General features: G+C 44.7%; 5 protein-coding genes across 6 annotated transcripts; 2 read left to right on the top strand and 3 right to left on the bottom strand.

Annotated features, from left to right (window-relative positions):
• The first annotated feature begins 655 nt into the window (after positions 1-655).
• cdc42ep5 (CDC42 effector protein (Rho GTPase binding) 5) lies at positions 656-3,491 on the top strand. The gene is made up of 2 exons (XM_068757151.1): positions 656-1,024; positions 1,720-3,491. The coding sequence occupies exon 2, from the start codon at positions 1,722-1,724 to the stop codon at positions 2,640-2,642; it is 921 nt and encodes a 306-aa protein (XP_068613252.1). The 5' UTR covers positions 656-1,024; positions 1,720-1,721; the 3' UTR covers positions 2,643-3,491.
• A 100-nt stretch (positions 3,492-3,591) lies between these two features.
• On the bottom strand, positions 3,592-7,560 carry grwd1 (glutamate-rich WD repeat containing 1). The gene is made up of 7 exons (XM_068757150.1): positions 7,350-7,560; positions 7,140-7,263; positions 6,005-6,164; positions 5,713-5,923; positions 5,084-5,229; positions 4,434-4,625; positions 3,592-4,233 (listed from the first exon to the last, which is right to left on the bottom strand). Exons 1-7 carry the CDS (start codon positions 7,558-7,560, stop codon positions 3,925-3,927), a joined length of 1,353 nt encoding a protein of 450 aa, XP_068613251.1. The 3' UTR covers positions 3,592-3,924.
• A 1,777-nt stretch (positions 7,561-9,337) lies between these two features.
• zgc:174888 (uncharacterized protein LOC558116 homolog) lies at positions 9,338-12,281 on the bottom strand. Its single transcript, XM_068759910.1, has 5 exons — positions 11,563-12,281; positions 11,106-11,212; positions 10,681-10,752; positions 10,325-10,471; positions 9,338-10,159 (listed from the first exon to the last, which is right to left on the bottom strand). Exons 1-5 carry the CDS (start codon positions 11,582-11,584, stop codon positions 9,788-9,790), a joined length of 720 nt encoding a protein of 239 aa, XP_068616011.1. The 5' UTR covers positions 11,585-12,281; the 3' UTR covers positions 9,338-9,787.
• Positions 12,282-13,139: 858 nt separating this feature from the next.
• flcn (folliculin) lies at positions 13,140-19,054 on the bottom strand. 2 transcript variants are annotated; one of them, XM_068759598.1, is made up of 13 exons: positions 19,007-19,054; positions 18,857-18,927; positions 18,521-18,730; positions 17,767-17,925; positions 17,431-17,652; positions 17,143-17,309; positions 16,952-17,043; positions 16,171-16,340; positions 15,980-16,093; positions 15,417-15,540; positions 15,195-15,320; positions 14,599-14,701; positions 13,140-14,009 (listed from the first exon to the last, which is right to left on the bottom strand). In XM_068759598.1, the coding sequence occupies exons 3-13, from the start codon at positions 18,728-18,730 to the stop codon at positions 13,802-13,804; spliced, it is 1,695 nt and encodes a 564-aa protein (XP_068615699.1). In that variant the 5' UTR covers positions 18,857-18,927; positions 19,007-19,054; the 3' UTR covers positions 13,140-13,801. The 2 variants fall into 2 exon arrangements, with proteins under 2 accessions (XP_068615699.1, XP_068615706.1); XM_068759605.1 differs by having other exon boundaries at positions 17,779-17,925.
• A 553-nt stretch (positions 19,055-19,607) lies between these two features.
• leng9 (leukocyte receptor cluster (LRC) member 9) lies at positions 19,608-23,816 on the top strand. The gene is made up of 7 exons (XM_068758000.1): positions 19,608-19,683; positions 20,900-20,993; positions 21,223-21,353; positions 21,443-21,769; positions 21,877-22,123; positions 22,421-22,532; positions 22,647-23,816. Exons 1-7 carry the CDS (start codon positions 19,608-19,610, stop codon positions 23,304-23,306), a joined length of 1,647 nt encoding a protein of 548 aa, XP_068614101.1. The 3' UTR covers positions 23,307-23,816.
• The last annotated feature ends 539 nt before the right edge of the window (positions 23,817-24,355 follow it).

Raw genomic sequence — 24,355 nt, 5'->3', positions numbered from 1 at the left:
TAATAAACAAGAGGTCTCACTTTTCAGCAATGTTCATGGCTTGTTTAAGAAGAGGCAGAAGACGCGTTCTAAATGTATGTCAGTGATATGCACGCTTAATTAAATATAAGTGTTTAGTGTAATTTCCTGTCTATTTACAGGGAATGATCTCGTGTTCCTGCTAAATGAGTAACTTGGTCCCATTGTTGTCTCCCTGATTACATCATACCACAAATATGTTGAGCATCTGTGACAAGATCTCACAAACAATGACTGATCCGCCAGAACAATTGCTTGATTATCGTGGATTTGCTATTTTTTCAACACATTTGGGAAGACTCTGACTCATGAAATTCTGTTCATCAAAATGAACGTTTTCGAAAGGGGGATTTAAACGTATAGGCCACACATTAAATGAGAAACACACATTCCCATTCATAGTCAGACCTATAGTGACTGTCTAGTTCACACACACATAATATACCTGTATATTGCATTTTTGTTGACTGTGTAACAATCATGGAAACTACACAGAAACAAAAAAGAACATGGAAACTCCACACAGAAAGGTCCAAAGTTCAGATTTGAACCCTGAACCCCTGCTGTGAGGAGACTGATGACATCTACATCATCCTGTTGCTTGATTAGGAAAAACTTCAGAGAACGTTCACAATACAGAATATGTTAGGAACATATTTATATCTCTACATCCTTACCAGGAACAGTGGGATGGGCATTAGTGACGGTTACAGAGCATTTTATAACACATTTCATCAACACAGAAGACATTGGAGAGAAAATATATTGAGCAACGTGTCCTGAAGTCGCCAACTTTGATCCAGTTTTCCCAATAGCCGCCGCGTCACTTCCTCGTCCCGTTGCCCATCCCTCCCTTTGGAGAGAAGAAAATCCACACAGGCAAACGACGGCGAGAAAAAAGTGCGAGGGAAAAAGCCGAGCGGGAAGCGAGCGCAAAAGAGATCCCAGATGTAAGAGCTGGATCGGGAGGAGGGAGCCCATCAAACGCCAGAATACACGCTTTAAAGTAAGTTTGTCCGACTTGTTGAATGTTTCCGTGACGCGCTCTCAGGACAGACGCGCGTCCGGCTCGAGTCCAGCATTACGCGCGCTGCTTTTCCATTTAGCGCAGCGCGCGTAATGCTGGACATTCATCTATTTAAATGGTAGAGTATATCAAATACTTTAAATACGACTGGAAAGTATTCAAGGCATGGGTAGGCCTATAAACCCCCTCCCATCCCATTCTCTCCCCCTCTCTCTCTCTCTCTCACACACACACTAATAGAAATATTCTTTCCAGGTATGATATTATAATGTAACATGTCAGGCATGTCATTAGTGAGCACTAACCTGGAGCACTCGGTGGCGGTTGGGCTCACGTCCTTCCCGCTCGCTGTGCCAGCCCCCCGTCATAGATTACACATCTTTTGATTGGGAAAGTTACCATCTTTGTTTTCATCTACAAGCACACATGCCTGAGGGTGGAGTAAAGTATGTGCTAGCTTTGCACGAGTGCGGTTGTCGGTGCAAGTCTCAGCATGGCCTCCACAGCCACGCCGGTGTCGGGGCGCTCATTGGCTTCCTGCGGCTGTTGCACAACGAGGCGTGTTGACGCTGACCGGGGCGAGGCTCCACCTGCTTTCTGCACAATTCATACTGTACCGTATATATATGTGTATATATATATATATACATTGACTTCATACTGTCTATCTACAGTCATGCCACTCCACAAATCCTCCCGGGCCCCTCGTCTGGACCCGACCATGATCTCGGCCCCGCTGGGTGACTTTCGCCACACCATGCACATTGGGAGGGGAGGCGATGCCTTTGGGGACACTTCCTTCCTGTCTACGATTGGACCGAGCTCATCCCAGCCTGACCCGGAGAGTTCAGGTACCGGGCCAGACGCCGACCTTCAGCCGCCAGTCGACCCCGGTGACCTTCACACAGACGGTTCAGTGAGACTGCAAGATGACGGGCTTCAGCATTCCGGGTCAGTGTCTTCATTCACCTTGGATCTGGACCTGGATCTAGGCCCGTCTATGCTGGGGGATGTACTTGGGGTGATGGACACTCTAGGGCTTGATGAGGAGGAGGATGTGTTCGCCCCAAAAAGTGGCGCTCCACCAGTGAGCATGAAGCAGGGAAAGGCGGCGCCATCGCCATCGATGTCCGTCAGCATGCACAATGAGCTGAATGAGAAGTCGGTCGGGTGGGATGAAAACCCAGTGGGAGATGACACGATAACAGATGGGGGCGGGGTCAAGTCAAAGGGGCTACGACCAAAAGTGAGATTCAGCGACAAGCGAGAGGAGATCATTCGCCAAGCATCTGAGGAAGAGGAGGGTCGGGAGCTTGAATTCCAGGAGGAGGATCAGCGGGCGAGTTCCGACCCAGTGAAGGGTGAGAGCGAGAGCGGCGAAGGAGTCGTAGTCGGGAATAAAAGCGAGTTCACCAATCACAAATTAGAGCTCCCACCCAGTCCGCCCTCTTCGCACAGTTCCGAGTACGACGGCGTTGTCTCATTGGACAGGAGGAGGGTTGACAGCTGCCAATCAGAGACTGATTCAGAAGAAGAGGAGGAAATGGGACGGGGCTACACGTTCGAAGACGAGTTTGATGACGAAATTGGCCTATAGGGGATAGAAGTTTCCCCTGGGGAAAAAAAAAAAGATCTTCGCTGTCAAGTAAATCCAGCATACTGTAATTGACTTAAACTTGTTTCGCTATTTCAACGGGAGCTTTAACTGTATACAAACTGGATATTCCAAGACGCCGGCGAAAGACAACGATGTTGCCCAACTGGAAAACGCACGTTTTATCTTTAAGGGTAACAGATTCACAGATAAAATCGCCAGAAGGTTTTTGCAGCACTTTGATTCGTTCACCTGGAAGCTTTTGCCATAAAATGGATCCTCAGCGGAAAGTTTCATTTCAGCTATATTAATCATACTGCATTGTGTTTCCCTGTCATATTTTACCATGTAAAATGAATCCAGCACGTGTTTGGCTTTATGTTCTAGCGCTGCAAGAGCTGAATGCTTCATCTGTGTACCATAAGTCTTAATCTCTTATATTGCATGTTTTATTTCCATCTCTCTCGATGTTTTACAAATGCATCCCAGAGACATTTTAAGAAAAAAATTGTCCTGTGTAAAAGCAACTATACTGTGAATGTCGCATTCCAAATTATTAAGTGTAAATTGACTTGGTTGGAACCAGGATCAGGTCATTTTTTTAATGCTTTTGGGCTGTGAGGCTGAACTGATGCTAAAATGCTAAGACAATCATGGGATTTAAAGGTCAAATCAAGTCCAGTGATGTTTCTGTAAGTGTTCTTTTTTGCCTGTATAAAGCTCTGTTCAGAGACCTTTCATTTCATTATGCTGTAAACAGGGCAGACATCTGTTCAAAGTGCTGGTTTTTATCTTGTGGTTTGATGAGGATTACCGTGGAAACAATAAAACAGTTACCGGGATCTTAAAATATTCAGTCTTGGCTACGATTTATTTTCCACGGGAAATGACTTCAGGTCAAAAAGTGAAGCTCAAAGGGAAAGTACTCCGCAGGTCGGAACTTTTATGTTTGAGTCGTGTACGGAAATAAATAAATCCTGTGCAGGAAACGATCCGATCACTCTGAAAACGGAGGAAATTCAAGCCACTATTTACTACTTCTTATATCAAGCATGAAACACAAAATGCCTAAAATAGTTTAAGCTGCTTTAAAGCATACAGATGAAATGTTCAACAGTAAAATGAGATTCTCATTTGGCACCAATGTTGGCCAATAAGCGTCCAAGAAAAAGAATCATTACCTGAACAGCTGGGTTATGTACACAATTAAATATATTGGAGTACAAGCTCACTGAACATCAGGTGTGTTCTACTCGGACACACTCGCGTCCCTGAAAGACACACACTACACAGATATTGTCCTGAAGACGTTGAATCCCGACAGAGCCGTGGATATCATCACACCGGGTATCTGCGGGTGCCAGTGGATCTCCTTGATCTCCGACTGACCCTGATGCAGGAACAGCAGCTGCGAGGGCAGGTCCTTCACACCCTCGACCTTGGCGCCCACATCGCCCGACTCCACGGACAGATCCCACTGGCTGATGACGTCATCTGCTCCCGAGGCGGCGAACACGCTCGAGTCGGTGGGGCTCCACTCCACGGACGTGATGGGAGCGCCGTGCTGTTTGAAGTTGGCCACAGGCCGTCCAGTCTGCAGGAGGCACAAGAACACTCAGTTCTGAGGGAGTATAATGTACAGTAACTGGCCTTTGACCCCCCCCCCCCCCATTGAAAGGATAACATGGTAACACATTGTAAGCTAACTATGCATATCAACATATCACAGTACGTATCTATTAAATGAATGATGCTAGATATAAACATCAGTGTCTGCTCTGTTTTTTTTCCCACCTTAAACTGTCGTAGGTCCCACACTTTCAGAATGCCGTCATCCCCGCCCGAGAGAAGGAATGGTTCGGTCCTGTTCCAGCTGATCACGTTGACGTCGGATGAGTGAGCTTCGTTGGCTGAAAGCATCGACTTGTGTGGGGAACGGATATCCCAGATACAAATGGACCGGTCCACCGAACAAGATGCGAAAACCTGCGGCAGACAAGAGGACAGACGTCGTGAGTTCTTAGGAGGTAACGCAACGGACGCAAAACGAGGGTCAGGTTTTTGGTATTATTAGGAGATATTTCCTTATTCCATCAACTAATCTGGCGACTTGTCAGATGCAAGATTACTTACAAACTTTAAGACAGATAAGCTTCTGTAACAACATTCCATTCATTCCCTCAACACTTCCTTTTTATTCATTGCCTGCTCTTCACCAACGAGCTGCTGAACTCTGAAATGAAACTCATCCTCTCCATTCGAATCATCAAACCGTTTAGGAGCAGCAGGAAGATCGCAGCTGTGGTCAGGAGGACGTTCATCAGACATGTCAACTCCTAATGTGTGTGCGTTCACATGCAAGTACTTGTTGGCCGGGGAGGAAACCCACAGAAGCGCTTAACCCCCCCCCCCCCCATGACACGGCTCTTTTCCGACAAACCTACCGTGGCTTCGGTGGGTGACCACTGCAGATCCTCCACGGACTTGCTGTGGGAGCTGAAAGGCCGTTGGTCAATTTGCCATGAAGCCCCGCCCTCTTGTGGCTCCCACACATGAATGTTCTTTTTGCAGTCTCCACTGACAAGCCGGCCTGTTGAGGAGCAAACAAGAAGCCTTAACCGACACGCAGACGTAAAATACATTACTCCGAGAGCCAGAGCTCAGATTTTTAGGGGGATATTGAACCAATCCCAGCCCAAACTCTTGAAGAAATATGCTTTTCCGTGTTCATTTGGTGCCAGCTTTTTGTAAAAAAAATATTCTCAGTTTAATGTTCAGCAGAAAAATACAGGTTTCATTTAAATTCACAAGCTAAAAGAAGTAGTAACTGGATTTGGTGTGGAGGACATGGAGATTTGCTCATCTCGAGTGTCAAAAAACCTACAGCTTGTGAAGTAGCACAAATCAGATTCACGCTTAGCGTGGCATTGACTGTTCTCCTCGTGTTACACGTTAAACGTAGGAGCAGCCAGGGACACATTTAGACCACATTTTGAAGTCCTGCAAATTAAATTGACATTTCAAAAAAACCATCCCAGCTCCAGGTTGCCCTGCAGGAAACGGTCTCGCCTACCGGGTACCGTCGGTGACCAATCGATTGCGAACCCCTCGGTCATGTGTCCGGAGAAGCTGAAGACAGCGGCGGCTTCCTTCTGCTTGTTGATGAAAGCTGCCATTGCTGCAGAATTGTGGACAGCTTCCAGTTGAGCTCGGAGGTCAAATATTTCTACCTGTCCTTTCTCTGACCACACAGCAGCCAATGGCGTCTCCCCACACCTGGTCACCTGGACAAGAGGAGGGACCGTCAGTGGCTTCGAGACACAAAGGTCGCCACACAGGAGAAGCCTTTGATTCATACAACATACTCTGACTCTGTTAATCCCAGCGTAGTGAGGCAACATGGCCAGCTCCAGCTGTGGCTTCTTATCTTCATCCTCCTCTTCGTCACTTTCGTCATCGCTGCTTTCTTCCCCTTCTTTTTCTTTCTGTGTTCCATGAAGGTTATGCATGCGCATGACGAGAAGCCTGTAACAGACAAATGACTACATAAATATATATATATATATTTTTGGAACATATTTTCCAGGAAGCTTTACCTGACCTAAAGTTTTTTTTTCCCAGTCACCATTGTTTGGACAATGTCAAAACAGAAGTGAAAGCCATTCATTAATTTACTGTAAATGCTAACCCCCTGAGGGGCTGCGAGGGGACAGACGGGGCGTGTCCCGGCAGACTTTGGGTGGAAGGAAGGGAATTTCCTGTCCAAGTCTCCAGTTCTCACAGGGACACACAAGAAGACACGCAACATTTTCACTCTCATCCACACCGACGGGCAATTTAGTGTTACCAATTCATCTCCATGAAACTAAGAGCATTTACTGGACTCAAGTACAATTTTGAGGCACTTAAGCCACAACTTTACAATTACTTTATACTTGGTTGGAAATAAAAGGCAAATATTGAATATTTTCCTCCATGTCCAAATAAAGGACAGGAATAGAACGGAGGACATGTGTAACTGAGAAGGTTCCAGGGGGAACAGTGAAGTTACCAGGAGTAGACGTAAAGAAGTTAGAGGACTTCAGGTACCTCGGGTCAACGAGAGTGATAGGATGAAGGGAAAGGTCTACAAGACAGTGGTGAGGACAGCCATGATGGACGGCTTAGAGACAGTGGTGAGGACAGCTATGATGGACGGCTTAGAGACAGTGGCTCTGAGGGAAAGACAGGAGGCGGAGCTAGAAGTGGAGGAGATGGAGATGCTGAGGTCCTCCTTGGGAGTGACCAGGTTGGAGAGGATTAGAAATGAGACAATAAGAGGGACGGTGAAGGTTAGACGTTTTGGAGACAAGGTCAGAGAGACCAGACTTTGATGGTTTGGACATGTCCAGAGGAGAGACGGGGACTATATCGGTAGAAGGATGCTGAGGATGGAGCTACCAGGGAACAGGGCTAGAGGTCGACCCAGGAGGAGATTCATGGACGGAGTGAGGGTTGTACCTGTTGCTGAGGGCGGTTTCTGCCTGCGTTCCCGCACAGAGCAGCATGGACACGGGGAACTGCTCCCTGCCTTCCCCCTCTCCACCTCCATCTCGCAGGACGTCGAAACTCAAACATGGCGCACCTAAACAGAGACGACCAAAGGTTGCAGTCAGCCTGTCGGCCCCGCGTTGTCGTTCTCTAGCATCGACGTGGCTAGCTTTAGCTTGCCTGTTTTGCACTCGTGGTACATGCGGTACGCGGAGCGGTCCATGTCCAGCTCCTCGCCCGGCTGAAGAGGCTCTATCCCGGGGATGTACACTTTCCTTTCCTCCGCTCCTTCCTCCTCCATCTCCACTCCTTCATCATCGTCGTCGTCGTCGTTCGCCCCCTCCATCACGCCCTCTTCCTCGTCCAACGTGTCTCCCTCGCGCGCAGACATCTTGGATGTTTGCTTACTTCCTGTATCCCGTGGTCACGTGGTCTGCTCGCCCTGCCCCTCGCCCCTCCCCCTCCCCTGCTCTCTCTCGCTTTCTCTTTATTCCCTCCCTTTACGGGAATACAGCTGCCTCGCATTGGTGTCGGCTCCCCGCTGCCAGGAAAAATCTGACTTGCAAATATTTGTGTCCGAAAATCACCCAAAATGCGGTAGTTCTGTTAAAAAGGCAGCGGAAGCGTCGTTTGAGGACGGATAACTGTTGTTTTCCTAATTATATGGAACATTTCCGAGTTTTAAGAGCCATGACTGGACCCCGCAAATACTCAAAGTAAAAGAAGTTATTGCAGTAATTAGTTTATTAATCTCCGACGACAAGCAGAGTATTAAATATTACAGCCTTTATGATAATACCTCCTAGTCGAAGTAAAGGACAGTTTGGGACGCTGGGGACATTAGCTCTTGTATCATTGAAGGAAATTATGGACTTGGCAATTAGACAGGGACAGACAAGACATTGAAGTATTGGCCAAAGGCATTTTTCCATCCCTGCTGATAAACTCACATTAAATTCTGGATATTACCTCCCAACCAAATGCAATCATTTTAGTAAATGTAATATGTAAGTACTTATGTACACAGGAAGGGACACTAGGTGAGTAACCGCCGTGTCTCTCAGGGGAAACTTGGCAGTTGGACAGTCATAAACTGCAGAGAAAGAAGAGAAGCATTTCCCTGGAACAGGTAAGCGATTGGGATTTTTGCAGTGTCAACAATAAAAAAAAAAAAAGAAGTAATGTCCACAACCCAGCTTGAGCCTTTTGTGGCCTTTTTTTTTTTTTTTTTACTTTTCAGAATTTGTCTTCTAGTTCACCGATTATCTGACTCTTTTCTCTTTTATCCGCATCTGTCCATCCATGAAATTAAGTCAGTGAAACAAAAAGTTTGGTTACTGATCTGTTCCCACGGCAGTTCTCTTGTTGAAGGATTACGAAATATACCGGCTCCAATGAGGACAACAATGCACATTACAGGCGTGGGTGTGCACAAGCAGGGGCAAGTCCGAATGGTGCGTTTTGTTTCTGCGTCAGTTCCTGACTGAAGTCTGGACATTTCACGCATCTGTTTTCCACTCGGACTACATTCCTATCTCTTCTGCAACTTGTCTTGAGGTTTATATGAAAGTTTAAATGGTGTAAAAGACTTCTAAACTAATAAGAACCAGCAGTGGTGGTTGAGCTCAAATAAAATTGGACTCCGTCAAGATCTCTGTGTTCTTCTGCAGGAATGCAGCATCCATAAACAAATCGAATCTCTTCATCAGGGTAAACAGAAATGTAAAAATAGAAATGTTCATACTGAAAGAAACATTTGGGCAATCCTAAAAAGCAGCACAGTACTGTGTAAAATAGTCTGCAAGCATTGTTCATAAATGCATTTAGGCAGCATCTTATTATAATGCTTCATAATGGTTTTAAGTTACTGTTAACGCCTTAATTTCCACCAGTAAATTTGAATGAGGTCAAATATTTGTTAGTTTCATTTATAACAATCTAATTCATCTGTAAAGTCGGCAATGCGTGTAGTGACATATATCCACTGAAGTCTAGAGAATATTAAACATAAAATGGAAATGTAAAATGGAAATTCTGCTATATAATATGAACAAGTAACTCAAAATTGTACTGCAGTATAAGTATAACTACTTGACAAACAGAATGTTCAAAAATAGTTTCAAAACATTTGGCATATATTGTTCAACCAAAAGCTGACAACATGTATATATATCTAAATGTCTTTAATTAACAATTATGTACACAAGTAAACACCCATAGATAGTAATATCTTAACATTTACATAACATTAATTGTAAACAGTGAACTCCACATCAACAGGCGATGGCTTATGTGTGGCCGGCTGGCCCGGCGTTTAGGTCTTGTTAGCATAAGGAGTATAGCTACTTGGGAGCGCGCGGCTCGCTCAGGAGAGGATAGCGAGACGTTTATATGTGTGATATCAGTCGTTATAGAGACACTGCTGGGACCAGTGAACGTAGCTATGTGAACGAACTTTGGACATTAAATGCAACCGGTGCATGTCACTTCATATTATTAATAAAGCTTACGGCATTAAAAACGTAAAGGACGCAAATATAAGAAAAACAAACATTCAGTGCCAGGAAATGTCTTGCATTTTTGTGTGCATGATCAAAAACACATTTCTTTCCCACTAACTATGGAAACAACCACCAGTGGAATCTGAAGAGGAAGAGACTCCAGACAAAAGCATAGAGTGACAGGCGTGGAGTGGGGCATGGAGGACCGCTGTCGGACAGCAGCCGTTTAATGTCTATCATCCTGTCGGGCTGTCCTTCCTCCTCTTCCTCACCGCTGATAGCTCGGGTGGTCAAGAGCCTGGCCCTCGATGGACCGTAGTCCTTCCTCTCGACAGGGGGGGGCAAAGTTGGCAGGGGGCATGTTTCTACGGAAGGTAAACACCCCACCTCAAGCCAACGGGTGAAAAGTTCTGATGTTAGGCTGAGGAGTTCTTCCGGAGAGGAAGACACTCTGGACAACTGGGTCAGCTCCGTCTCCTCCTGGAACCTCTAAAGATGAGGAAAGAAAAATAAGGTCAGTTCTCTTAATGTACCGATATGTCTTGAAACAAAAAGTAAAAAGGTTACATATATTATGTTCCTTTTTTTGCATTTAAAGCACGTCCTTTAAAACGTAAACTCTTATGAGTAGAGTGAAAAATAGGAAAAGCTTACCTCTGTGTTTCTGTTCTTTCGTATAATTTTACCCAGCGCCTGCTTTATATCGAAGATTAGGGATTGATTCAGATGCTCATCCCAGAGGTTTCTGAGAAGAACATGCCAGGAATCCAGAAGCACTACTGCAGCAGGGAACACACAGCACTGCAGGGAGAGATTGGGAAAACACACAAACAACTCCAAAAGTTTAGCTTGAGCGTGCAAAAACATGTGAACAGACAGCCGCAAGAATATCAGTAACTTGGCAACTGCACGCAAGACACGAGGATTACATGACACAGCGAGAACATATTAACACAGTTCAAGTATCTGAAGATGAAGTAGAACTTCGGTTTATCAGGCATGCGACTTACCGGGTCAGTGTCACAGAGCAGGCTCCTGGTGTAATAGTGCACCACATAGTAATTTTTAGGAAATACAGTCCTCTGGAAAACAAAAAGAAAAAGATGAGGATCAGCCCACAGATGATCATTTCAACTATAAGGATTATGATACTATTATACTACTACTATTCTAATAACTTCAGTTGTATCGTGTGATAATTGAATCAACCAAAGAGGCGAACCTGCTCATCAGATAACTCATCAGAGTCGACCATTGTCATTCATTTGAGACAGAGCGTCACCTTTTGACCACCCAGTTAACTAAGATTAAAAAGTGAGCATTCTAAATAAGACAAAAAAAAAACCTGCCATACTAAACTAACAGAGAGAGTGCATGCTTTTGACTTCAGAGAACTCCAAAAATTAGACTACAAACTCGAGCATTTGTAACTTACAAATCCAGTTGGATTGGAGTCGATAGTCGTCTGAATGTTTTTCACACCTTCCCAGTCAAAGCCACATCCACCACATCGGACAGTCCAGAGTAATAGCAACAGAAAAACTGTTGGAGACATGAGAGAGACGTAAGGAGACAGAACACTCGTCAATAGTTACTGGAAAGTCTCTGAGGGTTGTGGCTTGTCCGAACAGCGTACCCACTGAACACATGACATCATTTCTCATCTCAATTAGGTTTTTTCGGCCGAAAACAAGTTAACTTGGTGCCATTACAACATTTCAATGCATCTTTAGACACAGGAAGTATTGTCGTAACACTACAAAGTGACACAACAAAAGAAATGAAGCCTGGCTGTGAAATAACCAATTTAAAGTTCACAGGTCCCCCCCCCCCTCCTCAACAGCATACAATATAAAGTTTGTACTTATATGTCCTCAAATCTTGCGTCTCACCTGGCAGTGACATCCTTTTCATCTTTCTAAGAATGGACACTTCTCCATTGCTCTTGCTGACAGTAATCTCTCTGCGGATGGGGTTGCTGTCAGTCAGGTCTGTGAAAAGCAAAGTTTCCTCCTCTGCGGTTTCCTGAGGTCTTTGACACGCCGTCTTCTTCTCCCTCACCGCTCGATTGTTGCCAGTCCTCTTGTGGACATCCTTTATCCAGTCCTTCGTTTTTGCCTTCTTTTGGTACTTCCCCCAAAGTGTCTCATTTATCCTCTCACGCCATCCTGCTCTCTCACTTTGGATTTTCCCACTTAATCCTGAGTGGCTGCAGCCTTTTCCTATGAAAGCGTTTTTTTTTTTTAACTGTCTCTTTCCCTTTTCACTACTGACCTAGAATCTTCCAGAGCAACCTGTTTGAGCCAGTCCTCGTCCCTTGCAACTGGTCAATGGCTAAAGCGGGGCAGACACTGGCCTCCTCTTCTGTCTCCTCTCTCTGTCTCTCTCTCTCTCTCTCTCCAGCCACCCTGTGTATCCTCACCCACTCAAAGTGAAAGTGCTGTGCTGAATTGCTTGTCTGCTCCCTTTAAGTCTCAGCCCCTCCCACCACCACACGTTTTACCTCACTATTGACTGACCCGGCTCCCTCCCCCCGTTCCCAACATTCCCTGACACCCACCCTCTTCTTGCCCCCATCCTCCTCCCTCCACGCCAGGCCCAAGGAGGCTTAGTCATGCAGTTGGAGCGTATGTTTTTCATTTTGACTCTCCCCCACACCTCCGAGCCTGCGGGTCCCTTGGTCTTCATCCCACCAAAGTCAGTGTGCAACATCAGCCTGTTTAATCGTCACATGATTTGCCTTCTTTTTTTTTTTTTTTTTTTTAGAAATAAAGGACAGAATCACATTCCTTCAAAAGCTGGATTGCAACACGCCGTTGTCTGAACTTGCAAGCCCGTGACATCTGCCTGTGTGACGGATTTCTATAGTCGTGGCTGTTGACGTCCGCTCAGCAGCGATGGATGGACGGATTCTGATGCCCGACGTTGCAAACGGCGGTCATCATCCTGTACTTAATGGGTCCGTCTCTCACCTCAAGTTGTGTGACGCATCATCTTAATTTGGCTTAAATGCCACAAAGAGTTAATGGCCAAAGTTTGGAATGATACAGTTGTTTTCTTTTCAGTGTCGTAGAAGAATTGCTTTTTAAAACAAGCCAGAGGAAGCGAGACAACATTCCCATTTCTCCTAAGAAGGGAAAAGGAAGCCAGAGAGCAGCAGCGTCCCCGAGGCATCATCAACTCCAAACCTATTCCTGTTTTAATGATGGCAATAAATATCCGGCCATTGTGCAAGTGTTTTCATTTCACCCATCTCTCGCACACAGAGGGAAGTAAATATGTAACTAATCTAATTATCCACGTGTGTTTCCATTACTTCAACTAGCAAAATGCAATTTTGATGAGTCAATCATAGAAAAGAATAAGAGAACAACTTCTTTTTCTCGAGAACTTTGTAGCAACTCTGAGAAAGCCACAAAATCAGAGTGAAGAGAAAAAAAAGGCAACTCCCAATTTAAACAAAGCCTTATGCGGTTGAGTTTTATTGACTCAAGTCTGCATGTTTCTGCAAAGCAATAAGCTCACGTAACCACAGCGATAAAAAGGGCTTCAGTTAATCAGTGTTCGACTAACTTATTAAGATACCGAGATTCCTTCAATGTGTTTGTCTGCACTGGACCAGCGCCATGCTATGCAACAGAACTTGCACATTTCAGGACAGAAGAAAATTGTAAAAGCCTTGTCTTACACCACTCGTTGGCTGCCGGCCACTCAAACAAGTGAGTGGGAGCTGAAGGCCTCCAATTCATTCCATCTTTATTCTTCCTGGTTGCCACAAGATGGAGCAAATTAAGGAATTAAATATGTCACTGGGCCATTTGTTTGAATTTATTTCACTCAAATGCATCAACAAAAAGTGAACAGACACAGACTGCTTGTAAGAAGTTAGGAGTTATATATCAGGACGTGGAGGCCTTGAACAGTAACTCTCTTTGACAAACAACATCCACTCAGTGAATGAATTGTTAAGAGAAGAATAATCAGGGACAGGATGTCACGCAAGACATAATCACAAGCAATTCAGTTTCTGTGACCAAAACAGGTCACAGAAACAATGCTGAAAATATTGCTACTTTCACTTTCTTTTCTTTTGTTATACCCCCCCCCTCTTTAATCTTTGGTCTCTCGCTGTCACTGGCTGGGGCTCCTCTCCCCTCCCCTCACCGCCATCATGAGATGACTCTTGTATGTTTTGCTGAGTCCGGTCATCCAGAACTTAAGCAGCCTGACGTTGTCCTCCTCACCGAGCCCCGTGGCACCGAGGAGGGCCAGAACCTTCTGGGTGTCCTCCCTCCCTCGCCCGTCCACTTTGGAGAACTTGAACAGCACTTTGACTTTACTGAAAGAAGGAGAATCAGCAAGGAGAAGGCTGTCATCGGCAAAATGGTGAACCACACGGCACACAAAAACCAATATCGAAAAACCCAATCATGAGCCGACCGCTTTCCACCAACGATGTCATGACCTCCATCCATTGGTCGATCTTTGCAGCGTTCAGCAGCAAAGGACTGCAACCCGGTTCCATGGAATATGGTTGCTGCTGCAGTGGATTATTTATGGAGGCCCGGCCTAACTACAGAAGCAAGACTTCATAATGTTGGTGAAGGAGTCCCACAGAATGTATCGTCTGTACTTTGGCAGTACTGTCTGAACTTTTTATGGAGTCTCCTGAAGAACACGTAACTCCACCTCCTCCTGTCTTGGCATGACGGTGACATTTCTTACGTAGGCCTCCGCGGAAAGAGTAACTAATTCTGCTGCTCTATTTTCTGTCTGTTGCCGTCTACTTTCAAGCAGATTCACAATGTTCTGCTATTAATTAAAATCAGAAGTGTAAACTGCATCCACAGGATGCCCCTCCCACAACAAACAGGTAAACGCACCGAGGCAAACAGAACCCTTCCATTTCATGTGTACATTATACTCACTTCATCCACTCTTCCTTCAGACACAGCAGACAGTGAGATACAACATCCACAGACAAGTTCTTGTTGCACAGGGCCACCTCAAGCTTGTTCAGTAAGGTAGGGCCTGCAGGGGAAAAAAAGGAAAGATGTTCTGCCAGCTCATTGGAGGATCTTCATTCTATAGATCCAAGAACATACAGTATGCTTTTAAAATAAAGTGAGTATTATCATGTTGCCTTCAAGCTTAAACACCTCCAAAGAGGTGATGAAAGTTAAAAAAAGACTGGCTGTGGAACAAGAAAATCCATTTTTTTGTGCAGAGCCAGATCGTGGGAGCCCCGTAAGGATGCCACCACATTGCAAGACAGGACATGTCTGAGCATTTTGGATATTTTCATGTGTTCCTACTGAAAACAATCAAGGAAAGTGGCCTAAAAAAATACAACACTGTCTACTTTCAAGCAGATTCACAATTTAAAATAAATGGATCTGTCAAATCAGTGCAGTGTTGCCAGAGAAATGCAGTCCTAGCTTTTTGAGGATTTAAACAAGAGACAATTGTATATTACTCGGCAATAAAATGAGCGGCACTCTTTAATTCAGGCATCAGCGCTCACCCCTGTCTGTGGGCTGTGTGTTGGCACTGCTGATGGTGAACTGATAAAGCGAAGAGATGTCGTTTTCACTAATGGGTGAGATCTGACAGCTTCCCTCCGTACTGACGTCCACCAGGAATGTAAACTCTACGACACAAACAAACGGGGAGGTAATATTAACACGAAATGAACTGCATGTGCAAGTCTCTCCTTTGGACTGCGTAGATCGACAGACGCTTTTACCCGAGGAGCTCACGTGGGCGGGGATAGGCACATCTGGGCTGAGTCCCAGGAAATTGCATTTGTAGGCCTCCTCATACTGGGTACTGTATGGTACAGAGCGCACGCAACCCACTGGCAGCAAAGACTGATGCGAGACAGGGCAGAAGTTCACATTACAAGCACAGTTGCCTAAGATGAATGACACCACAGCCACACTGTTATGATTCACTGGGATGTCTGAACGGAAGAATAATTAATATTAACAGTAACACCATTGCTTTTCCAACATTTCAATTCAAAGTTTCTGCTGTGGGGAAGATGAAAAGAAACAAAGGCACACAATAACACATTTTATTTAAGTTCAATTATAAAAATCAATGATAAACCTAATTTTTTTTTAATTATGAGGAACCAATAATCGCACAATGAAAACACACCCAATCTTCAGTGGAGAATAGGGGAAGCATGTGCAGGCAAATATCATTTATATATATCGTATCCAATAATGTGTCTTTAGACAATCGTCTCATCAACAAGAAAGATGGATAACGATACCCTACCTCTGACAGAAAAGGAAAAAGTACCTTGAGCACTGCAAAAGCTGATTGGATGAGCCCGGGGTCAGCGCCTCGCCATATGACCTGATTTCCCATGAGCACGTGCCACACCAGCTGACGGAACTCAGCAGCCCCGAGAACCTGCAGAGCAAATCAGATGTTAATGTATAACAGCTCAAAATAAGGGCAAAGTCAAACTAAAAGGAACGTAAATCCACCTGTCTCAGATGCCTCAGTGACAGAAATTTGGGATCAGGTAATTCATCTAAATTTGCATCATCATCATCAAACAGGAAATCCTGTCCCCGCTTGTTCTCTGATTGGTGCGGTGGTGTCACAGAAGTGTCTCCGTCTGCTCCTTCCCAGCAGTTCATTTCCTCTTCTTCCTCTTTTGTAAACAGAGAAACGCATACGGTAGTGACCAAATGCATGAATCTGAGGTTTCACCATAAACTGCAGCATCTCAATCTCACCGCTTATCGAGGATTAAGTTCAATCCTGATTTTAAAAAGGTAATCTGTATAAAATTTAATTTTTATATGTACTGCTTTAATAAAATGTGGTAAATCCTGCTTGATTGTTAATCATTTGATAATTGATTTTTAAAAGTGCTAGAGATAAAAGCTTGATAATATTAGAGTCCCAGTTACTTGCAAAGTAAATTCATTTATTCAAAGAACACTGCACAATTATGTGTATGTTTTTTATGTATGAAATAGGCATTTCATTGAGGCACCGATTGACCCAGTGAATCAGTTTTTAACAGGATATCTTTCTGAGTATTCAGATGAAATACAACACAACATCGACTGATATCATCCTGCATCATGGAGACAAATGTTGCCTGGAAGGTGAGACATTTTGAATAAACGATCTTCTGAAGTTTCTATCACTGTCAAGATCAAAAAAAGACATTTGCTGGGTAAATTAAAAAAAAAAGTTTTTAATGGCAGAACAGTACAAATCCGGTTCAGCTGAGTAATTTAAATACAGGCGCACCTGTTTGCCTCTCTATGAGCACCAGTGTGTCTTCGGTGGGAGCTCCCTCCAGCAACTTTTCTGTCAGGCGACTCCCACAGGCCTTTAGTAGCCTGGAGACAATGACAAAACACATTTCCACGTGTCAATATGAGCACAAGGAACAAAACAAAGCGCGTGCGTCAAAGTGCGACAGCAGCAGAGTGACTCACCAGCTGAATGACGAGTGCAGGCTGGCCCACAGGTTAGGATGCTGGGTGAGAGACGTTAGCGATCGGGCTGCGTTGCCACTCCTTTGGTGTGGGAACACTGCAGGTGAGAAGACGCTGTTCATCCTCGCTGCTCGCTGGGGACAAACTCCTTGTTCGTTGTCAAACACCTGAGAGACAGTAATGCACAAAATCAGCGGCTACGGCAAACAACAAGCGCATGTGTGGGAAGTCTTTATATTACTATTTGAATACGGTAATTGTACGCATGTACAGGTAATATGTCCCTACCTTGAGGGCTGTGCTTTGCAGACTCTGTATAGTGAGTTTGAGGTGGCGTAACAGAAAAGGCCAGGAATTGATGAGGTAGATCCTATCCATCGCTACCATGACGATGCTATACCAGCGCTGGAACCCCCTGGCCAGGCTGTCTTTGATAAAGAAGGTGTGTGAAAATACAAAACCGTGTTGCTCATCTCCAAAGAAGATCGGTCCCTCTCGGCCGGGACATACCTGTAAAAGCCGAGCACAAATAGGTGGCGACAGAGGAATAAGAAAACCATTTTATTTCATGGACGAGATGTGTGACTCACACACACACACACACACACATACGTGGAGACGTACGTCACCGTTTACCTCGCAGCTGAGGCTGCGCACGCAGGCCTGGCGAACCACGCTGAACATCTGCGGTTGCCTGGGATGCTGGTGGCTCAGGAAGCGTATCCCGGTTTCATCGTCAATGCTCACGAAGCCTGGGTGAGATGCAGGAAGAGACCGGCAACCCTACGATGCAAAAAAGACGAGCAAAATGAGTACTGCGTTGTAGACAACAAAAGCACGACCTCTCTGCCCGAAATCTAAATGGAGGATTTCTTCAAACATGCGCCACGTCATCAAAAGATTCAACAAAAAGGAGAAATCTCTGCATATTAGGGGCAAAAAATGAGAAGCAGCAGAGCAAAAACATGATTTGAAAAAAAGGGCATGATTCTATGAAGAATATTCCTAAATGGGCTCAGTGAAACATCGCTGATGTTTCGTCTTCATTTTCTCCCTCAGTTTGTTACATCTACCTAAGTTTTAAAAGCCTACCATGGGCAGGTGTTAAAAACACTAAAGACACCGCACCTGCGGCTTGTGCATGCCTAAATGTTGCAGAAGCAATGTTTGAATGTCCAAAAGCACGGCCGAGTCGACTTCAACACAGAGATGCACCATGTCCGGGATGACGGAGAATCTCCACAGACAATAAATTGGTTCATCTGTTTGATGATGTTTGTTGTACTGACTGAAAATGACGGTTCTGCTCTCGTTGAGACAAGTTTTTGATGACGTCATCATAGTGATTGGACATTCTTCTGTGTCTCTCTGCACTCACGTCACACATCTCTCCTCTCTGGGAGCCGTTGGCCCTCATGGTCAGCCCTTCACCTTCCCGGTCGGCATCCCGGTCTCTGTCTGCTCCAGGCACCGCGGCGCCTCCCTGCGATGACGGGGATGGGGATGGAGGGTGCAGCGCCTCCGTGCAGAACAACGTCCGGGGGCCATGAAGCTCACAGAAGTGACAAAGAGCAACCAGAGCGTTCATCTAGGTAGGAGGGAAGTTTATTATAAACGCTTATCGTCGCGACTATATTTGAGATTTGATACGAGCAGTCGTTCATAACACGGAGGATCGCTGTTATTACCCCTGAGAGTACGGAAGTAGTATTACCTTCAGCTCCGGGGCAATTTTAATATATGACTTGTGGTCACTTCTAAAAAGGACATTCAAAAAGAGGAAACCTAAAAACATAAAAACGGAGTTACAGCTAACGCATAAACTCAGACTAGCTCGTTTTAAAAATAAATAAATGGTTCTCACCGGCAGAGTTAGGTTCCCTCTACCCTTTCTGGCTTGTTTGCTATCGTGCTGCAAAATGCTAAAAACAGATGTCACGTGACGCCGAGTCACGCGCTCAGGCCGCAGTTGCGGAAGCTGCGCGATATTATCTTTCCTTTACGTGTTATGTCGAAAAGATTAAAAGTAAAATGTTCAGCGGTGAGAAAGTCAACAAACACCAAAACGGTCTAATTTAATTTAATTTAATCTAATGTTTTCTAAAAAGCGATTTCGGCAAGAGATGAGTAAAAACTACATTACTCATGATGCCGTATATTAGAAAGACGGAGGGTTCAAGGGTCATTTAAAAGTCAGACTCTTCTGTCCCTCAACATCTAATGGATTTAATGGTGACTTTTTTTTTTGTTTTTTGTTGTTGTTATAACGTGTTTATGCTGTGAAAATATTTCCTCTTATGGATACAGAATATTTCCAATCCCAAGCACCGGCCGTCACCAGCTACTTCCGCATTATCCGAGTTGGTGACGACGGTGTTGTTTACGGTTTATTCAGCAGTAAAGGTGTATGGGGGAAGCGCCTTCCTGACAAGATTCCCGAATAAACCCTGATCGGAGAGTCGAGCATGGCATCAGAGGGATCTAAAGTTCCCCCAGCTGAGTCCGACACTGGCCAAATCAGCGCAGCAGCACCTGCAGCAGGTAAACCTACTTTAGTTAGACTTTACTATTTATTTAAGACCACTAACTGGCTAGTTATATGCAAGTTAATTTCCACTTATCACAACGACCGTCGTCTACGGGAAAGACCTTTCTGTTCCTCTCGTCAGTCTGTCTGATTCATACGTCAGCACTTCTGTGTTGAGTTCCGGTAAGATCTGCACAAATATCATGTTACTGTAAAGTCTGGCGGCATAATTCATCTGTTAGTGAGTCAGCAGCCGCAGAGTGACTGCTGTCCGTGACTATCACGATGAAATTCATTGCATATCCTCCCACTTGGATCATCTTTCCCAGAAATGAAGAAATTCGTAATTAATTTTTCCATGAATTGCTGCCAGTACTGAAATCTGATGTCTAGAACCACTAAAAGAAGACCTCGATATCGGACACCTGTGTCTCTCCCAGGTTGATTGAGTCACTTCCAGTTCTCCCATCCAGAAATAGCAAAGGAGGGTGTGTGGCATGCGCTCGGGTTTACGAGCAACCATAACCCAACCGCTTGGCCGACATTTCGATCCTTCCGGTCGAGCGTTTGCCACCTGCTCGATGAGTATTGGAGAGGGAATGGAATGTTGCACACACATTTGTCTCTTGCTACTGTCCCAGAAATGCTTTATTTCTGATCTGCGGCATTATTTGCAGTTCCAGAGAAATTCAAGATAAGGGCCTGAACCGGCTCGGATGACGAGAGAGGAGTTATGATTTCCAGACATCTGTGCATTTTTGTGTCTGTTCTCTGGCATATCTCACTGACACGGAGACACGCTGTAATGGAAACACATCTCATCCAAATACTGAAGAATCAGAGACGGTTTTCTCATCCCCCGATCGAAGTACGGACATCGCGAAAAAAAATCCTGCATATCGGGATTTATGTTTAGTCCATTTACTGGATCATCATCACAAAGTGATAAGAGAACATTCTACTACACCGGAAAATGAATATTCCCGTGTACTTTGCTTTTCACATGCATCCTGTCACTTCATTCTATCTGGTGGTGCTTTGGTTTAGTCGGGACAGATCGAGTCTGTTCAGGGGTTTTATCTTTGTATGGTTTATTTCTTGTTATTACATTTTTACAATTGTGATTCTGTAAGTAGTCTATAAACGGAGTCGTTCACTTTCATTTGATGCTTTCTTTACCTTCACACCTGTTCTATCCATCTCATGTCTGCTCTTCTTAATCACTGACAGAGTCAGCCGGACAGGATGAAGATAGAGGCGACTTGTGCCAGTTTTTCCTGATGGGAAAGTGTCGTTTTGGCCAGAAATGTCATTTTTCTCATGGGTAAATCCACCTTTTTCTGTTTTGACACGCTCACCATCAAGCCGAAGGATGATATTCAATAAATCACGTTCAACTCGAGAGTTTTCAGTGGCTAGAAAGCGTTAGCTTCTCTTTCATCGTTGCTATTTTGGACTTGCCGTGTTTGTGACAAATGAATCATTTATGTCATGAGAACACTTCCTTTTTTTTTTTATACCACCCCCCCCCCCCCCCCCCCCCTTTATTCAAGTGACCCGTCATTGGATGATTCCGGAGCTGCATCATCAGACCAAGATGACAAACGGTGTCCAGATGAGATGGAAAAGCACGAGAAGAAAGGGAACAAAGGGAAGCAATCAAAGCCAAAACATGACGGAAAAGGTCACTTCAGATTGAGTCGGTTATTTGATCATGAAGATGCACTTTCATGTGGTTTTAACAATCTTTTTTTTTATGTATCTCTAACTCAGTAGTGAATAAAAAGCCACGCATGCGTACAGCAGATGATGTTATCTCTCGGATCATGTGGGATCCATCGATCGATGGTTCCGATTTCGTAGTGGGCTACGTGGATCGCTTCCTCGGAGTGCTGGAGCGTCCCTTCAACGACTTCAGCTGGGACACAAACCCCTGCGACTGCGATTACGCTTCTGAACTGGCCCTGCCCAGACACAGGATCCAGTACTTCTCCTGCAGAGGCCACCGTGTCTGGGATCGCCACACCAGAACTGACAGGGTGTTTGGCTCCACTGGACAATCTCTGGCTCCCCCCTTTGGAGGGGAGGATGAATTAAAGAGTAAGAAACGACCTGCTATTGCAACCCCATTTTTGCTTCACATGCATATAAATTACAAAGTCCAGGAAACACAATCTCCAATCACCAAATGCATTCATTTCTTTCAGAAGGATTGAACACGGAGGAACAGGAACACCGGCAAGATCTTAAAGCAACTACGGAGCAGCCACCTGCTGCTGATGGACAGGAAGAGGGTGAACGAGAGGAAGACACGCAAGCAGAGGAAGACGGGCAAAGCGAGACGAAGATTCCCACTCCGGAATCAACAGAACCAGCTTCAAACATGAGCGGAGACACTTCTCAGGAACAACAGGAAACACAAGGAGCATCCCCCACGGAGGAGGCCACAGTTGGGTCAGATGATCATTTTCAGACTTTATATGTATTGAATTCTTTAGTTTTTGTAATTGTATTTTATTAGATACCACAGCTGAGAAATAAGTCAAACATTTCTGATATCAATACTGAATATGATGTAACATCATGAGTAACAGCAGATAAAAAAAAAATCAAAGACACAAGATTAGAACCTAAAGAATCATTTTAAAGGTCACGGGTTCCGTTAATTATAGTTTGTGTCACTTTGAAAAATGTTTTTTCAAGAAATCCTCCCGCCTCTGAAGTAACTTTTCTCGCCTGTTTTGATTTCAGACCTGCAGCTTCAACGGACCAACCGGCCTCATCTCAAACAGAGGGAGCGAATGTAGAAGAAGAGGATGTGGAAGAATGGGAGGAAAGCTGGAAAGGCAAGGAACACCATTTGGTGGGTGCAGCTCTACGGAAATACATTCTCTCTCCGCCCTTGCAGTTAATTGTTACCACAGTGATCGTCCTTATGGTCCTCTTTAACATATATTTTATTTTTTATTGTACCCAGAGTTGTCTCGGAGCCCCGGGCGTGAGTCAGAGCCGTTCGCCTCTGGAGCAGAGACAGGAGAAGCGTGGCGGCCGCCCCCCTCGGAAACCACCCACACACTTCATCACCTTCAGGGCCAACACTCCTACCATCCTCTCCAGTTTCCAGCAGCTGCAGGAGGAGGTCATCTCCCTTCTGCCCTCCTCTGCCCCTCACTGGCAGACCTCCTCCAGCCTTCATGTCACCCTTTGCCTCCTGGTGCTGGCCGGCCCCACTGAGGTGGAAGCTGCCGTGGAGATGCTCCAACGGTTTGCCGCGTTAGATCGCAACCCACCCGTGTCTCTGACGTTCCCCGTGAGGCTGAAACACTTCAACGGGAGGGTGCTGTACCTAAGCCCCCAGCCTCAGCTTCACCTCCAGCAGCTCAACAGCGGCCTGCAGGAGGCATACAGGAAGAAGGGCTGGCTCCACAGGGACTCCTACAAACCCCGCTATCATCTCACGCTGGGCAAGACGGTGGGCAGAGAGGCAGAGCGTGTTTTCGAAGGGGTCGGGGACCTAAAGGTGGGAAAGGGCATCCATTTTGGTCGTCTGCCAGTGAACGCCTTACACCTTTGTGCCATGGGCTTTAAAGAAGAAAAGGGCTTTTATGAAATAGTTTGCACAGTAACTCTTCGATGATTGGCCCGGAGGAACGTGCAGTTTTACATGCACAAATGTAAATACATGCTAATGCTTTAGAGATGACTTGGTGCAATGCTGTTGACGTTTGCATTTTTCAGAACAATCTAATGTCTGTTTATCTTTATTTAGCTAAGACAGTTTTTTTTAAAGGTGAAACTTTAAAGTGAGTCAAGTTGAACTTAATGTATTTATCTGCAGTACAAGCAAAATTATACTTAAAATAATTTCATTGCCTGTATTTTAATCATGTCTGAGAAGATGTTAAGATGAGGTGACTAAGTGTTCTACAGCTCTAATAAGAACTGTTCTGTAAAAGCACGTTGATGGTTGTTGATCATATATTACTAATAAACATCAATGTCGCCTGTTCTTCTGTCCTTTTTCTGCACTGTCAACTTTAAAGATGCCATTTTCTCCATTCTCTAGATATTTTTAGATGCTATGCTTATGAAGGTTCTTTTTCTGTTATAATTTCAATACAGGTTTATAATACAAACCAATCATTAAACGGAATTTGTTTTGTCTTAATTTTCTTGCATCCCACACGCAAAAAAAACAAACATTAAAGGCCACAATTCCAAATGGAAAAATACAATCCAAATGAGTCAACAATAATTATTCAAATATTTCAGAGTTCTAGCTTTTCCATTTTAAGGACCTGCTGACGCTGCATTATGTAAGTCCTATTTTTTAATTACATTTTTTTTAATCAAAATGATTGTCATTGTTTTTCAGATTTTTCCAGTAAATTCTCCCACTGGAGTTACAAAACAGAATTCCTAAATAGTTCCAGCTTGTGTCATACTTCCTGCATTTATTATTTTTGAAAGACCAAACGTGCTATTTGGGACCAACTTTGCTTCACACACATGCTTCACTCTCATAGCTGCTGAAAATTCTATTGACTGTGTGTCCGAAAATGTTGCCTTTTCATTTTTTTTTACAGTGAATTACACCCACTGGACTGGTGGCGTTTTATCAGTGCAGTGGGGGCTGACCTGGATGCAGTGATGTCACTGACTCGTGGAGGCTGCATCCATGATATA

The sequence above is a fragment of the Brachionichthys hirsutus genome, chromosome 3 (genome assembly GCF_040956055.1).
Source record: "Brachionichthys hirsutus isolate HB-005 chromosome 3, CSIRO-AGI_Bhir_v1, whole genome shotgun sequence".
NCBI lineage: Eukaryota > Metazoa > Chordata > Actinopteri > Lophiiformes > Brachionichthyidae > Brachionichthys > Brachionichthys hirsutus.
The sequence above is the reverse complement of the archived record's forward strand: the minus strand, read 5'-3'. Positions and strand labels throughout refer to the sequence as shown.

Excerpts from the sequence above, each read along its gene's own strand:
- flcn (XM_068759598.1), bottom strand. The coding sequence starts at position 18,730 with ATGAACGCTCTGGTTGCTCTTTGTCACTTCTGTGAGCTTCATGGCCCC. Across the intron at positions 17,310-17,430 it reads TGCAAAGCACAGCCCTCAAG|GTGTTTGACAACGAACAAGG; the intron begins GTAGGGACATAT and ends ACTGTCTCTCAG. Across the intron at positions 14,702-15,194 it reads CACACAGCCCACAGACAGGG|GCCCTACCTTACTGAACAAG; the intron begins GTGAGCGCTGAT and ends TTTCCCCTGCAG.
- zgc:174888 (XM_068759910.1), bottom strand. The coding sequence starts at position 11,584 with ATGAAAAGGATGTCACTGCCAG. Across the intron at positions 11,213-11,562 it reads GAAAAGGATGTCACTGCCAG|TTTTTCTGTTGCTATTACTC; the intron begins GTGAGACGCAAG and ends TGTCTCCAACAG. Across the intron at positions 10,753-11,105 it reads ACTCCAATCCAACTGGATTT|AGGACTGTATTTCCTAAAAA; the intron begins GTAAGTTACAAA and ends TTTGTTTTCCAG.
- leng9 (XM_068758000.1), top strand. The coding sequence starts at position 19,608 with ATGGCATCAGAGGGATCTAAAGTTCCCCCAGCTGAGTCCGACACTGGC. Across the intron at positions 20,994-21,222 it reads AAATGTCATTTTTCTCATGG|TGACCCGTCATTGGATGATT; the intron begins GTAAATCCACCT and ends CCTTTATTCAAG. Across the intron at positions 22,124-22,420 it reads ACGGAGGAGGCCACAGTTGG|ACCTGCAGCTTCAACGGACC; the intron begins GTCAGATGATCA and ends TTTTGATTTCAG.
- cdc42ep5 (XM_068757151.1), top strand. The coding sequence starts at position 1,722 with ATGCCACTCCACAAATCCTCCCGGGCCCCTCGTCTGGACCCGACCATG.
- grwd1 (XM_068757150.1), bottom strand. The coding sequence starts at position 7,560 with ATGTCTGCGCGCGAGGGAGACACGTTGGACGAGGAAGAGGGCGTGATG. Across the intron at positions 6,165-7,139 it reads GAAACCGCCCTCAGCAACAG|GCTTCTCGTCATGCGCATGC; the intron begins GTACAACCCTCA and ends TGTCTGTTACAG. Across the intron at positions 5,924-6,004 it reads CTGGGATTAACAGAGTCAGA|GTGACCAGGTGTGGGGAGAC; the intron begins GTATGTTGTATG and ends CCTCTTGTCCAG.